Genomic DNA, 17,914 nt, shown 5'->3' on the forward strand with positions numbered 1-17,914 from the left:
AGGGCTATCTGCACACCTCCTACATGGTGGACCAAACTTGAGCCAACACCCCTATGCCAGGGCTAACTGAACACACACCTGCCTACCAGTAGCCTACTTCATAGACCACTTTTATTGTCATTCACTTGTCTTAGAATAATCATTGTAAAATAAATCATCAACATATATCATTTTCCCAGTGATGGGGGTTGGAAGGGTGGGCATGCTCCCCCAGAATTTGGTGATGGTGGTCTTTGGAAGATGACAGCGTACTGGATAAAGGTAGTCAAAATCAAGGGTTTTTCTTGGCTTTCTAGTTGAAAATCACCTGGAAAAATTGCTGTAATTATCAAAATCAGGGATCTTTCAGCACTCTCATTTGGTTAAATTCAGGGCATTTTTCAGAGCTGCATGGTCCAAAAACAGGGGTCTTTCCAGGTGAGCATTATACCAGTATGGTCATTTGTGTTAAGTGCCCCCCCCATAATTATTTGCTCAAATACTAATATCACCAGGGCCGAATTTACCTATTTGGGGGCCCTGGGCCAAGCCAAAATTTGGAGGCCCAAACTCACTGTGAGGAAGGCATATGCAAGTAAGTGGCCAAGTTGTTCCAGTTGCGACGGGAGCATTACAATTTCAAACTATTTTAGCCCAAAATGAAGGTAAATTTGGCTAATAATGTACCAATGCACACGAAGTGCTCAAAATTTTGGTCAAAACATGGTGTTTTTCGGGCTAAAAAGGAAGATGCACAGGGCAATTTGGGGGGCCCGGGCCCATCTGGCCCAACGGTAAATCCGGCCCTGAATATCACTAGCAAGACACTTACATGTCTTGAGAAAAATATGATAAAAATATGATATGTTGATGGTGAAATAATAATCCATCCTGGATATAAATGTGTAGACCTATAATAACATTTGCAAAGTTATAAATAAATCAAATTCAGACTGTTTAGTCTACAAAGGTAGTTTAATTTGCTGTACCCACTCATCTGAGGGGTAACAATTGTCAGAACAGTATTTTTTGTAGTAGTAGGGTCAGAGAAAACATTACACTTCCCACAATGTATTTCTTCAGTTTCAGTTTTTGTGCTTGTAGACTATACAGTTCAATGTGGGTCTTTAGGGAGGGATCACTATTTATGCCAGGGGGAATGGAGGATTTTAGGGGGGGGCATGAAATTTTTTTGATTGACTTGAGGGGGACATGAAGACATGAATTTTTACCTTAATATTGGAGGGGGGAGATGAATTATATACAAGGAATGGAGTATTCGAGGGGGACATGAAATTTTTACCTTAATATTGGAGGGGGGACATGAATTATATACAAGGAATGGAGTATTCAAGCCTCAAGGGGGGACATGAAATTTTTCCTTCGATATTTTTTTTATGTCAAGACATTAATACCTGTTATAATTATGATAAAGCTGAGGGGTTGGTGCCTAGATAGCTGTTAACCTCCTTTTTGAAGCTGGTCCATTTCACAATTCCAGGAATGTGAGGCGGGAGTACATTCCATGTGCGTGCTGTTGATGGAATGAAGGACAGTTCATGACTAACAAGGTTATATGAGGGGGATGCAAAATTTTTGTTCTAAAATATTTGAAAATCCTCCGTTCCCCCTCCCCCCCGGCGTAAATAGTGATCCCTCCCTTAGTAACAAAAAGTACCTCAATGAATAGAGCACTTCCTAATCTTGCAAATTATGGTACTTCATTGACTAAAGACCCCTGTTCAGCCAGTCTATATTCTCAACATGAAAATGGTGCATGTTTTACAGGAAGTCTGTCCAAAGAAATAGGAGCATTGTTTGATTACATGAGGGGGTGTAACATGTTGCAAAGGATTCTGGGAAGGGTAAGATTTCATCTCTGGACAGGAAAACTTTTAAATGGCTAGTACCGTATCAGATTCTTTACACCAGGAAAAGTTCCAATTTGGTTTTGACCTCAAATTCAAGGATTAGCATAACTTATTTCAAGTCAGATGCATGTATAATATGAGTAAATTAAAGTAGTCTTCAAGTAAATTAAGATTTGATATTTGTGACCGTCCACCACAAACCAGCCGCAAAGTCAGCAAATCGTATTCTGAGTTACAGTGTAAAATGTGCATGAAGGTGGTATTCATAGGTACCTCAAGTTGGTGCTACATGTATCTCATTTTGCTAGTGCCAATCAAACACCTTTTAAACCAATCAATAATCCTATTGTTGAAGAGGATAATAAGCTTCTACTTAATATGTCTATAGAATTCTTGAATAGCTCTAGTCTTTGTTTGCTTTGGCTAAATCCTGTTCAAGTGGTGGGTAACAAAGCATTGTATTTTGTCTAGGTATGTATAACCAACAATTAATAATGAGAGGACATTCCTGAACCTCCTTAGCTTGGGGATGATTTGAAATGACCGCCAATTATGACTGTTTGATATTTATTACCAGCAATGTGGAAAAAGAGACACATGTAGAACCAAAATAAGGTACCATTTTGTTGAAGGAGCAAAGTTAAACAAACCATAACCCCGCTTCTGGGTATTGCTTGAAGTCAAATGATATACCAATTTAAAACTTATGATATATATATTTTCTAAAACTTATGATATATATATTTTCTAAACACGAAATAGAAGAAAATTGACCGGGGGCTGACTTTATGGCTGGTTTGTGGTGAATGGTCACATTTATGTTTACACTACAGATGCAAATCTCTAGCAACTAAGCCGTAAGTTGAATTCAAGTTAATGATGCAACATTTGATAGCATTTTGGAAGTAGTAATTGACTAGAAACTCTATACCTGTTTTACACTCTGTACTGATTCAACTGAATTTGATGCTTAATAATTCATCATGGCTATTCCAGCTGAAATCCATACACCCCCTATGGAAGACATAACCTTAATCTCCCACACAAGGTGTAGATTTCAAATGGAGTCACCCACTTAGGTAATCCAATTTGAAATCTACACCCCCTGTGTGGGAGATTATAAGGTCATGTCTTCCACAGAGGGTGTAATATACAGATTTGAAGTGGAACAGCCCATTTTGCAACTTATAACTAGATAGCCTATAGATGAGTTGACTTCTGATGTCATTGCCTGGCAGTATGCACACACATTGCCACAATATCCATTGTTTTTTTTCTTGCTGTATGCGCGCACATCATATTTTGTCCAGGGCCTATGCTTTTAAAACTCCTGTGTGGTGGTTGTATGCAGTTTACTCAAGTATATCGATATACCAGTCCCTTCTTGCCTTTCAAGTGTTGATAAACATTGCGGTCAACTCATCTATAAGATTAAGAAAACATTCAGATTAAGATAAGCATTAAGATACAGCCCCCTGCCAAAGGATGTTAGAGTTAGTAAAAAAGAAGCTGTTTGGCGAGCAGTTGCGGCACCATTGGGGCATTTGACCACCAGCCATGGGATACCCCACAGCACACCCACCCCCCACACCCCCCCCCCACCCCCACACACACACACTTTTCCCATGTCAAAATAAGAAATCAGCTAAATTGCATTTTGGTGGCCAAACGTATGCACAGTTTTAGGCAAATTTCTGATTTCCTTACAGCCGGTCCATAAAAGAAATTCCTCGTGCCGTCAGCACCTTATTCTAGGGTCTGTGATATACATTCTGACATGCGCCAACCGCAGACCCTAACCAACAGTTTGGGCCAGTGTATCGGTATTATCAATTGCTTGGAAATTTGGAATTGCATGGTTTTTAATCCGACTGAAGGCAATATATTAAAATCAGTCCATGATCAAACTAATGAGTCTTTATTTCTTATCAGTAGTTCAAACTGCTTTAATTGGAGGAATCCACGGTGGTATTGTTTGGCATTCGGTACATTGAATTGTGCAACTCTTCTCCCCTCCCAAAAAGCTGGCTACACCCCTGCTGTAACCTTGATCCAAAAATTGATACAGGTATGACGCCAGTGAGCAAAAAAAAAAACATTTATGGTAGCAAATTGTACGAGATATATGACCCATTCTTATAGTAACCTCCAAAAGTATGGCCCATTCAAAGGCCAATTTCGGACTTCTGCTATAGTGCTGAACACAAAAAAACAACCACCCATTTGTATAGTCAAGTTGATAAAAAAAAATATAAAAAACCAACCCATCCACATAATAGGCCTAATTATAACAAGTTAACAAGAGCTGAAAGTGCGATCCATACAGGCGACCGATGTATTAGTAGTAGCATTAGTTGAATTCATAACTACACACTGCGAAATGTGGCTTCCGCGGGGATCGATTCTAGGCCCATTAATGTTAATTCTTTATATTAATGATATAACAAATACCTCACCTGTTTTAGCATTCATACTGTTTGCTGATGCTGCCACTATCTTATATTCACACCCGGAAGTTGAAACAAAAACGTACTGACTTGAGTAACTGGTTTAAATTAAGTTCGGTGAATGCAAGTAAAACCAATTATAGGCACACACAATGGTACTTCCTGATACATTGATGAAAATGAAGCAACACGAGATGAATTATGTTATAATGTAGAAAATGCGACAACAAACAATGTGAACCTAAGTAGCGATCAAAGTGATTAAAAAAATGTATGTAGATTCTCGTAAAGATAATATTAGATGTGAATTTGACAAAAGACAATTATAGTTCAAACATAAAAAGATTCTATTGAATCCTAACCCTACAAAAAAAGCAGAAACCAGTAGCCAGTATGCCAATTTTAAGTGACTTGAAAATACATCTCGGTGTACTAAAACTACTAATCGAAGCAATCATTAAACATATGCAATGACTAAAAGACTGGAACCTCATTCAAAGCTATTCGAACAAATCATCGTGACAGTGTAGATCAATTTAAAAGTTACTCTGTATTTCAAGACTTCCAACACTACTAAATGAAGCAATTTCAAACATATACAGTTCGTTTACTAATAAGTATTATAATAGCAGTATAAGGAAAGTGGTTGGATATCTTAGCTTTAATAATTATGACAGAATATTACCTGGTTTTCATGCTTGAAGTTTCAGATTCCAACTAGATAAAAACATTTTTCCTTTTCCTGAAGAGGTGTTTAAAACTTTCGTATAACTAGAGATGCACTGCATTGATGTCTTGTAGGATACGAATGAATGGAAAATATTTGAAAATAAACCAGTACATTATTATTCCATCTTTTGTTAAACCTTTTATTAGCTAAGATAAGATACAGACTTGACATTTAGTATGGAATGTTTTTTCGCAAAATTCCAAGACGGGTCTGGTAGGGGTCTGTATAAACCGCACGGGATGAATATTAATTTGGGTGTGTGGGGAGATGGTGTAAGGTATTTGTTCGACAGAAAATGTGCTTTTCCTTAGTTTACATTATGGTGCTCATATTGTAGTGAATTCGCTTAAAATGGCGGGTTTGGGGAGACTGAATTCGATTTTTATGGGGGTTAAATTTTCTGAATTTGAGCAACATTATTCTGATATTATCAAATGTACTGATGTTTGAGGTGATATTTACTGAACCTAAATACCAGTAAGTGTTCGTCAGAACTGAAATGCACTTGTAATCTACCAGTTTTGAAAGTGGGAGGAGCTTTAAAAATATGGCTCTGAAAAGTGGTACGCACTCGGGAATTTTGCCCTGGGGCCAAATGTTATAAACTTACTGTACACAAAGAAACAGCATGAGTTCATTGGACAACCAAGAATCCGCGCAGTTGTTTTGTACCTTAAGTTTATAACATTTGACCTCAGGGGGCCATTCAAACTTTCAGAGTACGTACCACTTTTAAAAGCCATATTTTAAGCTCCTCCCATGTTCAAAAAATTGGTACATTGCAAGTGTATTTTGACTGCATCATGACTGTGATGAATGCCAATTGCTGTTGAAGTTTAGGAAATACCACCTCAAACCCGGGGGGGGGGGGTTCTTCAAAAAATTTTGTACGGGGCACGCAGACTTTTGGATGCTGACTTTCTCTATACCTACTTTTTGCTGTTTTTGCTACCCATCAGTATACCAATTTTCAAGAAAAAACACTCAAAAAGCACCCAAATTTGCCATAATTGGGCGCTTTAAGGGCACTTTTGCCAAAATGCGCCCAATTGGGCGCATTGGTCTCCACTGAAAACCCACCCATCGATATACCAAAATCGCTGAAAAGGTACCCCAAAACCGTGGCACATCCCCGTATACCTTCAACCAGGAAGAACCCCCCGGGACCTCAAACCCCTATAAATTTGATAATAACAGAACAAAGTCGCATTAAGTCCGAAATTGTGTCCTCCACAAAGCTCAAATTCAGCCTCCCTAAATCCGCCATTTTAGGCAGATTTGCTACATTATGAGAACCATAGGGGTAAACTCGCGGAAAGCACATTTTGTATCAAACAATTATTTTACACCATCTCCCGACACGCCTCAATTATTATTTAGCCCGTGCGGTTTATGCAGACCCTTCCAAACCAGTCTTGATATTTTTCGAAAAATATGCCATACTAAATGTCAAGTCTGTAATTTGACATATCGAGGGGTCACTGACACAAAGGCGTAACTACATTTTAGCGAATATTTTGATATCAAACTGTTCAGAAACATGAGCACTTTCTACCTAAGTCAACGTGCACCATTATCTTTAAACTCATTTTTCTCAGAATGGCCAAAATGTAGTTACGTCTTTGTGTCACTGACCCTCGATATCATTAATTGGTGTAAGATAATCACCTCTCAGTAGCATTCTGGCAAGCTTAGGCCTATATTATTTAGCTGAATTTGGAGAGATGATAAACACGTCTTTGCACTATTGATCCAAGCATTACTACAATAATCAAAGTAGGGTAAGATCAAAGCATTACAGCATTACCAAGCATAAAAAGGATAGCTTGGTAATAAAAAAAATTAACACTTAATATGTCTTGTAGACTGTAGTGCCGATTTATTTTGAAACTTTCAAATTAATGTTATAATATTTTATGCAGTTCAGGAGAGGGGCGGATCCAATGTAACACCGAGATATTTGAATACTTATGTCCAAGAACAGTATTGTTATACTTTACACAAATATTACAAATCTATTTTACAACATGAGATGAACCAAAACCATTTAGTATTTTTAAGCAGAGAACCAATAAATTATTAGTGTTAAGGATGTTATTAAGAACATTTTCCAAGGTAGGGTCTACTTGGATCTTTAGATGTATATACAGAGAAGAGATGTATCATCACACACCTAATTACTTTACAATTTACAGAATTGGTGTGGGTGGTGTAAATTATAAAAACTAAGGGACCTAAAATAATTCTTCGTGGTATACCAATATCGATATCATCAGGACTCGCGTGTTCGACCGTCCGTAAACATGAACATGGTAAATGACTAAGAACATTCACTCATTTAGACTAACGAACAAAGAGTTTAAAAATAATGCCTAATGTTTGTCCATTTGTTAACTCTCTCCACGCGGGTGTCAACTGCAGACGACAAGTTTCATTTGTGTTTTAAATGCAAACATTTGAGAATTGAAAAATTTTCATGACTGTACTTAAAATCAACTTGAAGAATGCATTAAAATGAGTATAAACATGCATAGTATTGGTTCAGCGGTTCTTAGATATAGGTCTTGATATTTTGAGATAATATCTCAAAACTTGGGCTTTATTATGTTGAAGCCTATTATAGCATGCAGCTGTTTAAATCTCAGATTCTGCTGCATTCATTAACATCTTAACAGAAGATCCATCCGCTACAGCCAGCATATTGTTCTTGAAGAAAGTCAATCGCGTAGGACCTGAAAGGTCCTTGTAAATGCACCCGATGTACTTTCCACTAGGAATTGCATACTGCAGAATGGACTTCTCCCCGAATGGCATCGATCTGGTCACGAAAACAGACTTCGCATTCGCATCAAAACATGCCGCATTTGCTGCAAGAGGCCACTTGGTATCGCCGTACCTTTCTAATACCAGTAACCCTTTCCCGGTCATACTTGCAATATGTACGAATATGAGATTGGTAACAGCGACAAGACCTGCTTCGACATTGATATCAACGGCAACAGGATCTATCTTGTTTAAGTGCAATGTTTGTAAGATGGTGCCGTCGTTATGGTGAAAAGTCAGCACTTTGCGGTTAATGTCACCGATGACAATGACGCCGTGTTGCTTATCATATCCAATACAAGATAGCTTGACTTTGAGTGATTTGTATTCGTTGGCTTCCAATGTATTGAATTTGTCTACAAATCTCCCATCTTCTGTGAACACTCGTACGTAGGGAGATCCTGCGTCTATAACAGCCAAATTTCCGTCGTTTAGGAAGACTAGATCTTGAGGAGATTGAAGACATTCAGGGGAAGAGCCTTGAAAAGAGCTAATGAATAGTCCATTGTCAGTTTTATACAACCGTACTTCGTTGGACTTACAAATAGCAAGGATAGTTCCACAAGGACTGACTGCTAGTCCTCTATTGAATGATCCTGCTATTTCCTTACTCTTCTTCCAGTTGAATGTCGTGACAACGGTTTCCTTGGCTTTTACCGGTCGCGATTTAGTTGTCAGCGATCCAAATTTGATTGAAGTTTCTGTAAAATCAAATTGAGTAATGCGCAAGTTAAACTCCTGTCTTTGGTGAGAATTTTGTCAGAATCCAACTTAGATTCCAGCAGTACGACGGTTTCGTCGTCCTGATTTCTTGCCGTCATCTGCGTCTCATCGTGATACTGCTGAAGATTCTCTCTCAGTGTTGCGATTCTTTCCTTCTCCCTTTCCAGAGCTGCAACATCCGCTAGATATTTAGCATCTACTTCTTTGATAAGACTACTTTGCTGCTCCAACACGACGGTAGTCACCTTCATTACATGTTCGCCAATTTTTTCCATCGTTTTTTGTCGGTTTTCGCGTAACGTCTCTTCTGCTTTCCGTATTTCTTCTTGCATCGAGTCCAAGTCTGCAAGTTTACCAGCCGATTCACTTGACAGTGTCTTCAAGTAGTTCCTCGCATAAGAAGCTCTTGTGTGGAGACTGTAATGACTATGTCCCGTGGAGCAATGACCAGTTCCTATACATTTCTGACAGACCAACACATTACATGTAGCACAGTAGATATCTCGAGCTACTCCATTGTGTACACCACAAGTTCTTGTGCCATCTTTTTCTTCTAAGGGATCAAGTCGGCGCTTCGGTAACCGCGCATCTTCTAGAGGTACAGCGTCAATAACATCCCGCAACAGATAGTTCGTCTTTAGATATGTAATCCCACCTGGCGGTAACACGGTGTTCTGTCGACATAGTGGGCAAGCAATTACCGTAGAAAGTTTCTTGGATCTTGCGTAATCTGTGAGGCACTTGCAACAAAATGTGTGAGAACAATCCAAGTCTTTCGGATCTGATAGACGATTGGCGCAAATTGAGCAGTCGAGTTGTCCAGCAATTACTTGTAATGAGTTATATGCCTCCTGATTTCCTGCATTTGCCATAGTTTCTTTAGTATACCGCTAAAATACACTCGGAACAGACAATTGGCAAGCGTGTGAAGCACAGGGTTACATCGGAAATATAATTACACTATCAAGATCATTCTAGGCCTGTCTGTATATTAAAGTTCAAAGTGCAAAGTCTCAAGGGAAGTAGCCTCAACTCCCGTGGGAACCTTATGAGTGTATACGGCGCAAATGACACACTACCGAACCCTGTCCTGCACTCAAGCCTGTTATTATTTTGCGTATAGGCCTACGTTTGTTCGAGGAGCACGTGTCGAAAGGTAACTGATTAGCTACTATGATGCCACTATAATATTTTGGCCCGAGTCGTCAGTTGTTGATTCTGCCAAAAATTTGAATTATCCAGCCAGGGAGTTTAGGCATAATATTAATATGCCATGTTATTTTCTCACTGAAATAAAACTGAGCCCGGGCACTGAGCCCGCCCGCCCGGGATACTGATTTTACTCCTCCCTCTGTTCATATTCATATGCTCAGTCGAGAAGAAAGGAATAAAAACGGAAAGGATGGAATGGAGGACGACAAGAAGAAAGAAGGAATGTAAGAAAGAGGGACTGAGAAGGAAAGAAAGAAAGAAAAAATGACGGAAATCGAAAATAGAGGAGATGCTTGGAAAGAATGGAGGAAGGGTAGGGGTGAGCATAGAAGGAAGTAATGAACGGGAAGAGGAGGGAAAAAGAGCAAAGGATGTTGAGAAAGAAGGAAGGAAGACAAGAAACGAAGGAAGACAAAATGAAGGGCACTATAGTGAAGCAAAGAAGGAAGGGTGATAATTAATGAAGGAAACGAAGGAAGAAGTGAAAGTAGGAAGTGGGGAAGTAAGTAAGGTTTACAAGAAAGGAAACAAGGATAGCAAATGAAGAAGGGTAGGAAGGAAACCATTATGGAAGAAAAGAAAGAAGGAAAGAAACGAATTTTATATCTCCCTTTGTCAGATGGTGCCCACGCATCCGTATCAAGGCAAAGACTACAAGTGCCCGGGCAATGCCTTCCTTCCTTCCTTCCTATATACGTCCTATGCCCTAATAGGAAGCGTAGCCTGCAACATCTGTGGCCAGGCCTATCATACTTCTAAGCTCTTCTAGATGTTTTAAAGCACACTCTGAATAGTACTGTCCTCCTTGCTATCGCTAAAATCCACGTTTGATGTCAGTGGTGCTGTCACTTTTTATGTGGATATATTCAAATTCATGTATATCCATTATCATCTTACCATCCACGCTGCAAAACGCATGCCAGCTCTCTCTATCAACATGATGTAGGTGATTTGTGGTAGAGAATCCGCTTCAAAATCCGGCTTGTTCTCGGGGCTGATTGAAGTCCAAGGTAGCAGTGAGCCTATTGGTGATAATTTTGGTGAACTTAACTAATAAACATTGGATAGAAGACTGATTGGACGACAGTTTCCTAGATCTGTGATGCTGCCTTTCTTATGATGGCATTACTCAAATTGTCTGGTATTTTGCCTTCTCGGATACTGTGTGAAGAGATCAGTTAGCTTACTACTAATTACAACTTCACCTCCCTCCTTCAACACATCAGTCAGTATCTCATCCTCTCCTGGTGCCTTTTCTTTCTTCATATCATTAAGGGCAGATCTTACTTCATCTGCGTTGATGGGTGGTATTGAGACTAAATGTGGGCCTTCTACTGGGATCTTGCTGCTGTAAGAGGTCCTGATAAAAATGTTCAACTCTGGATACAATTCCATCTCGGTCTGCTTCCCCATCCTCATCTTGCAGGGCAACCATCTGTGATCTCCCAAGTGTTAATGCTTGTTTTGTCTTTTTGTATAGCTTCTGCCTGCTTCCAATGTTTGCTGCATATATCTTTTTGACATTGTGTTCTCTTAGTTCTGCCTCAGTTAGCTTACTAATTTCAACTTCACCTCCCTCCTTTCACACATCAGTCAGTATCTCATCCTCTGCCTTTCCTTTCTTCATATCCTGAAGGGCAGATCTTACTTCATTTGCGTTGATGGGTGGTATATTGGGATCGCTGGTTAAAACTAAATGTGGGCCTTCTACAGTAACTGGGATCTTGCTGCTGTAGAGGTCCTGATAAAAATGTTCAACTCTGGAGACAATTCCATCCCAGTCTGTTATTACTTCCCCATCTTCATCTTGCAGGGCAACCATCTGTGATCTCCCAAGTGTTATTAATGCTTGTTTTGTCTTTTTGTAGCTTCTGCCTGCACTCTCAGAACATTGGATAAAAAATGAATGGGCAGAAAACAGTTGGTTAAAAAATGCCCAACAATGGTTAAGATTCTTGAAGTTGGGCAAAATACAGTTTAATACATGGTTGGTCAAACCTGTCAATATGGCATTTACACAATGTTGGTTAAAAGTTAACCAACCTTGGTAAAAAACATCCTTTTCCCGCCAATAAAGTTGGGCAAAGTATGGTTTTGCCCAACCATGGTCACATGGTGTTCCTTTGCGAACTGTGATTGGTCATTGTGTTGGGCAAAATGCATTTCAGAAAACAAGATGGCCGATATGAGTGGCTTGCTGCAAAGCTGTGGATCGGGGTCTTCAAGATCTGTTGGAGACATTTGAAGGTAGGAAATTATATTATAAAGTATATCATTTCATCGGTATAACACTTAGTTTAAGTGTGGGCGAGGCCGAGACTGTGAGCAAGACTTACGATGCTTTATCGACGACAACTACCACCGTCGATAAAGCATCGTAAGTCTTGCTCACAGTCTGGCCTGCCCACACTTAAACTAAGTGTTATACCCGATAAAATGTTTATAATATAATTTCCTACCTTCAAATGTCTCCAATTGGTTAAAATATGAACAATGAAATGAACTTCCCATTCATAGTGTTTAACCAACTATTGGTTTAATTTTGCCCATTTTGCCCAACATGCTTTGCCCAACTGGTTGGTTACCGAAATGTTAACCAGTAGTTGGTCAATGTTTTTAACCAACCTGTGGTTATATTGTTAACCAACCCAGGTTGGTTAACAATATAACCAACTGTTGGGCTGTTCACCTGTAAATACATGGTTGGTTAAAATTTTAACCAAGTTGGTTAAAATTTTTAACCAATGTTCTGAGAGTGTGGTTCCAAGGTTTCCTTATCTTTTTGGCATTGTGTTCTCTTAGTTTTGCCTTCATTCGTTTCCTGATGGTTTTACATACTTCCGAGTACTCTACTTTCTGAATGTTGGTTTGATTTCCCTCCTCTTCTTCAGAAGCTTTATATAGTGGTTTCTGAGAGTCCAGATGGTGTCCATTTTGAGTAGCCTAACGTTAGTCAAGCAGTTCTAAGCTAGAAAGCATAGGCGTAGATCCCGGGGGGATGGGGGGGATTTATCCCCCCCAATATTTTGCCAGGGGGGGATGGTCCATACAATCATCCCCCCCCCCCCCAATGTTGAACCTGTATATGGATTTCTGACCAAATTAACCTTATATTTGGCCATTTTAGCCCTAAAATTGCAAAATTGTGCGCGCTACGCGCGAATTTATCCACTTTTGCACCATATTTCATCAGTTTAGCTTCAAAATGGCTAATTTTTTTGCGCGCTCCGCGCGCTTTGTTCAATAAACTTAATCTGTCGCCAAAAAGTGCTGGACTCACTATACTTCAAGAAATTTTTTCCAACCCCAACCCCCCAATGTCAAAAAGAAATCTACGCCACTGCTAGAAAGGCAGCTGCTTGACTAGCGTGCTGCAAACCAGTTGTAAATTGCAAAGCAGTTGCGAAGTGTGGCGGTACCACCTCACTTCGCAACTGCTTTGCAACAGGGCCCTGCTTTGCAATTTACAACTGGACTACGCCCCCAATTTACCAAGCCCAGCAATATCGGTTTTGCTTCAATGAAAAATTTAATTTTACCATGGATTTTACTTTCCTCTGCATGTTGCTTTTCCATGTGATTGGTCGCGAAGGAATTAGTAAAACAAACTGGCAACCTGAGATGTTCGGAAGTTCCGAGGCAAAACAGCCTCAACTTAGCTGCGACGTTCATTAAAAAACTAATCAGTGATACTAGCCGAGTGAATTATGTGAGGGTTTTGGAGATGAGATTATACCACTCATGCAAAAAATCGCAACGAAGGAAGAAGTTCTCAGCAGTTTACACAGTGTAGTCAAAATAAAAAGCCTATGTAGTTTAAAATTGTGGATAATGAGAATGTTAAATCCTGTCATCGAGTAAAGTCGATGTCGTTTCACTCTTGTAACATCTTAGGATGTATTATAGAGTAGAACATCGACGAGTAATAAGGTAGCAGTGGTAAAACTCTTCTCGCTGTGGCACTGTGCTGTGCTATGCACTGACTGTGTGATCGTGTAAAGTGTACATGGTGTTTTCAGAAGTTGTCCTCGCTAGCTCCGTGCTGTCACGTTAGTGACGGAGTTGGAGTTGCAGACACAAACATGACGAATAACACGTATGAGGATTTAACGCCTGAACAACAGAAAGATTGTGATGCTACTAAATGTGGTTTTCCAGGATGTCAAGAACGGTATTGGTATGTTTTTCTATCATCAAGTTTGATTCTCTTCTTTGGTGGTTTGGCAGCCATATTGTTACTACGATTATTTCTGCACTTGTTATGTAAATCGAAGGTACAAGATACATCTCAAAATGCTCCCAATTCACTTCCAAGAACTAGATTGCAGCAAAGAGGAGCTTTTGGGAAAGATGGTGATCCAGAGGTACCATGGATGATAGCTGTAAGAGACTGGGCATCAGGTCTTATATCGGTATAATCGAAAAGTGGAAAATTCTTGGTTAGTATTTTCATCATTATTTTACTTCACTTTCATACATCCATGTTTATCATGTTTATATTTGAGGCAATAGGTTTTAATCAGGCTTTTTTTAAAAATAGCATTAACTGTAATATAATCAAATTAAGTATTTCTTGGCCAAACTTGGCCAAGAAATACTTAATTTGATTATAGTCAGTAAATCACACATGCCCTATAGAAAAAATATTAAATTCGTGTACATCGTGGAACATTCAACTACGCTTGTTACTCCGCAACTAATCATGCTAACTACACACGCGTACAACGCTACTCTACGTGTCCATATTAGCGAGGCTATCTGCGTACAACTGCTTACTACGCACAGCCACGTAAAGAGTTAGTGCCGTACTATTACGCTGACTTTCGTATTCGGCGAGGAGGACGATTTCGACCTCTTAGCTGGTTTGTTTACAAACAGAAAAAAAAAAAAAAACCGTTCCGCTTGTCCAAACACTCAAGTATCAGAAGGATGGTCCACAATAGCGTGATTCACGTAACATGAATAGGGATTAAAAAGCTGTCAGTAGAACCACGTGCTTCTATTGTCCAATTTGCCATCAAGATTTCATATCTAGAAACAGTTCAGACCCAGAACAGGATCATGTCAGAAATTAATATTTTGTTCTGGGTCTGATTATTCGGACTAGCAAAGAGTATGTTCCACAATGTACACGAATTTGATAATTTTTCTATAGATGCCATTTATTCTGTCAAATATGTGCAAAATTAAAAAAGAATCTAGTGTTTTACATATAAATGAATGAATGAAGCATAACAATGGGAGTTAAGAGCTAATGAAATGAAATTATTAGTTTCCCATCACATTTTTTTCAGTGAAATGTTTCATTATTCATTATTTTGGAAAATTTCATTATTGTCAAAACTTTTGTTACCGTACCTATATTGTTGATGAAAGACCATCTCAAAACTTACTTGAGAACTCTAGCTTCGAATTTGCACACAATAGTATTAGTTCAGCGATTCAATTTTTTGCACCAGAGGTTATTAATTCTGTTAATGTTGAAATTTGGATGAAAGTTATTTTGATGAGTCAACTATCTTTTAAGCAAGATTTGCCTATTTTGGACAGTCTAAAATTTTGCTGAAGTGTAATTTTAGCAACATTTTTGATGCAATCACCTGTCGTGATCGGCTGTGTTTACACTTCCATTGCTTTACTCGGTATCATGCTTCAGCGAATCTGACTAGATTTTGAATGCAATGGTCTCTAGTCTAGAATGTGAAGCTGTCGCTGAGCAAATTCTTGGCTAGATTTCTCGAGCAACTCAAAACAGGTATAAATGCTTACCGTAGATCATCATTCAGACATTTTGCAACAGATTGAGAAAAGATTTGAATTTGTTTTTATTGAAAAAAATGAAAAGAAATTTGCAATTTTTGTAATCACTAGAAACATGATGAGGTAATCCTTAAATTTCCATTACTACATCCTCTAACCCTACAAGTACATGTAAGAAAAACTGCTGATTATGATCACTAGGGGATGTCAGCCATTTTGAGATTCAATTTTGATTATTTTCATCTCAATTTTCAGATTGACTTTTATGAAAATAATGAAAGTTTTGGTAAAATTGAAAAGGTGATGCGGGTGGGTGACGGGAAACTAAGAATCAACTTTCATTAGCCTAACACTGTCGATCGCAACCGGTGATCGCTTCAAAAATGTTGCTGAAAATTGCATAAAAACAACTAAATTTTAGACTGTTTAAAATAGGCAACCTTTACTCAAAAGGTATCTTTCATCCAAATTTCAACATTAAATTCAGAATATCTGCTGCAATAGTAAACGCTGATCAACAAAAAAATGATAGCAATGGACTCTAGCATCAAATGCGTAAATATTGTGTGCAAATTCGAAGCTAGACTTCCCGAGTAATACAAGTCAAGGTTTTCATTGTTTGAAATGTGATTCACCAAATTGTGTTTTTAACAGGTTTACTCCCACTAAACACTACTTCTGCATTTTTGAGTGACTAAGGGGTGGTGCAATAATTATGTGGACCCCGGTCTGGTGAATTATAGGGGTCGAGCAATTTTGGCAGGTCGAAGAGGGGGGCAAGCGATTTTTGGCACAGATATTTTGGGCACCATTTCTATATTACGCCCTAAAAAGGTGTAGGAAAACGTTAGGAACACATTCAAATATGCAAAATTTCCTGCTCGCTACGCTTGCAAAAGACAATTTAAGGTTTCAAATTCGGGTTCCCCAAAATCTTGCATGTGTAAGGGGGGGGCAAAGAATTGTTGGCACATCAAAGGGGGGCAAAGGTTTTTGGCAAGTCAAAAGGGGAGGGGGGCAAATATTTTTGGCATGGTCAAAGGGGGGTGCAAGCAATTTTTGACAGACCATTTTGAAAATTCCCCACCCGGGGGTATACATAAAATTATTATTAATGTTCTCAATTTGTTGTTATTATCTGTTCCAATTCCAGTGACAACTCTGCATATAAATAGTCCTGGGTAGGATTTAGTTTAGTCCTACAAGCAAGACTTCAGTCTTTATCATAAACATACCGGTAATGACATCTACGGACCTGAATAATAATAATCTAATAATTTAGTAATATGTCCTAATAATACTGAGTTACAGCTACTGGAACTAGGTAGGATTAGGCCTATGTTCATTGGAGCTTGTGGAAGGCCAGTAGTAACTACAATAATGTTGAAGTTGTAACTTGTAGGAAGTGCCATAGGGTGTCTTTCCATTAATGAATGCACACTAAACCGTGATGACACTATACACAGCACTTCTTGGAACTCTCGGTATGATAATTGGAACTGGTGGAGAGGCATGACACTGACAGTCCTGTTTAGTACTGTAGGTTTTAATTGATTTTTTTATTTAAAAAAAAGTAACTTCATGAACAGTATTTTTTTCAATGCATCCAAAGGTCCAAGGAAATTATTAAATGAGGTGTCACTGGAGCTGGAATGGATAATAATATTGTTTCAAATTTGTTTTGTTGTTATTCTGTTTTGAATTTACTTGAGATCTTCAAAACTGTAGCTTCAAATTTGCACATAATAGCTACACATTCAAGGCTCCTTTACTATAGTTTTTCGGTTGTCGCATGTTAATTTTTCTGTTGATTCATTCTGTATTTTGATGAGTGAACTGGATCTTGGCAAATATTGCCTATTCAGTCTAAAATTTAGTTGAAGTGCAATTTTAACAACATTTTTGATGCAATCACCCGACGTGATAGGCTAGTGTTAAATACTGCCAAACTTACACTGCTTTTCGATAGCAAAGGACTCTAGCCTCGAATGTGAAGCTATCTGTGAGCAAATTCAAAGCTATATTTTGGAGCCTTCTCAAGTAAATTATAATTTGTTAACTGCACTGTGTGCCGTGGTCAACACTTTGTTCTTGAGTTTGGTTGCAAAGGTGTGCAAACCTAATTCTGCAGAGAGTAATTATGTTTTATGAACATGCATAAGGGCATTTGATTGGTACATTTTTGGGCAATAATAAACTCAAGATGAAAGTGTGGACAAAACGGTGATGTGTATCCATAACATGTCATTGTGTTTGACTAACAATGGTTTTGATTTCTTGTACACTGTAACTTTAAAAAGACATGCAGTCAGAGATAGATATTGTAAAATGTTTTGCCTGTACTGAATCAGTTCTAGGATCTTGCTTGC

The 17,914-nt window shown here is 38.7% G+C and overlaps 2 protein-coding genes across 2 annotated transcripts in view; one reads left to right on the forward strand and one right to left on the reverse strand.

Annotated features, from left to right (window-relative positions):
• Positions 1–6,432: 6,432 nt before the first annotated feature.
• Positions 6,433–9,533, reverse strand: LOC140171206 (tripartite motif-containing protein 2-like). The gene has a single exon (XM_072194418.1). The coding sequence runs from the start codon at positions 9,443–9,445 to the stop codon at positions 8,525–8,527; it is 921 nt and encodes a 306-aa protein (XP_072050519.1). The 5' UTR covers positions 9,446–9,533; the 3' UTR covers positions 6,433–8,524.
• Positions 9,534–13,508: 3,975 nt separating this feature from the next.
• The window catches only part of LOC140171203 (calcium-activated potassium channel subunit alpha-1-like), a 197,772-nt gene continuing 193,366 nt past the window's right edge, over positions 13,509–17,914 (forward strand). Inside the window, exon 1 of the mRNA XM_072194417.1 lies at positions 13,509–14,224. Within this exon, the coding sequence (XP_072050518.1) occupies positions 14,155–14,224 (70 nt within the window). The 5' untranslated portion in view covers positions 13,509–14,154. The remainder of the gene's footprint in view (positions 14,225–17,914) is intronic.

This window comes from Amphiura filiformis, chromosome 15 (genome assembly GCF_039555335.1).
Source record: "Amphiura filiformis chromosome 15, Afil_fr2py, whole genome shotgun sequence".
NCBI classification, from domain to species: Eukaryota; Metazoa; Echinodermata; class Ophiuroidea; order Amphilepidida; family Amphiuridae; genus Amphiura; species Amphiura filiformis.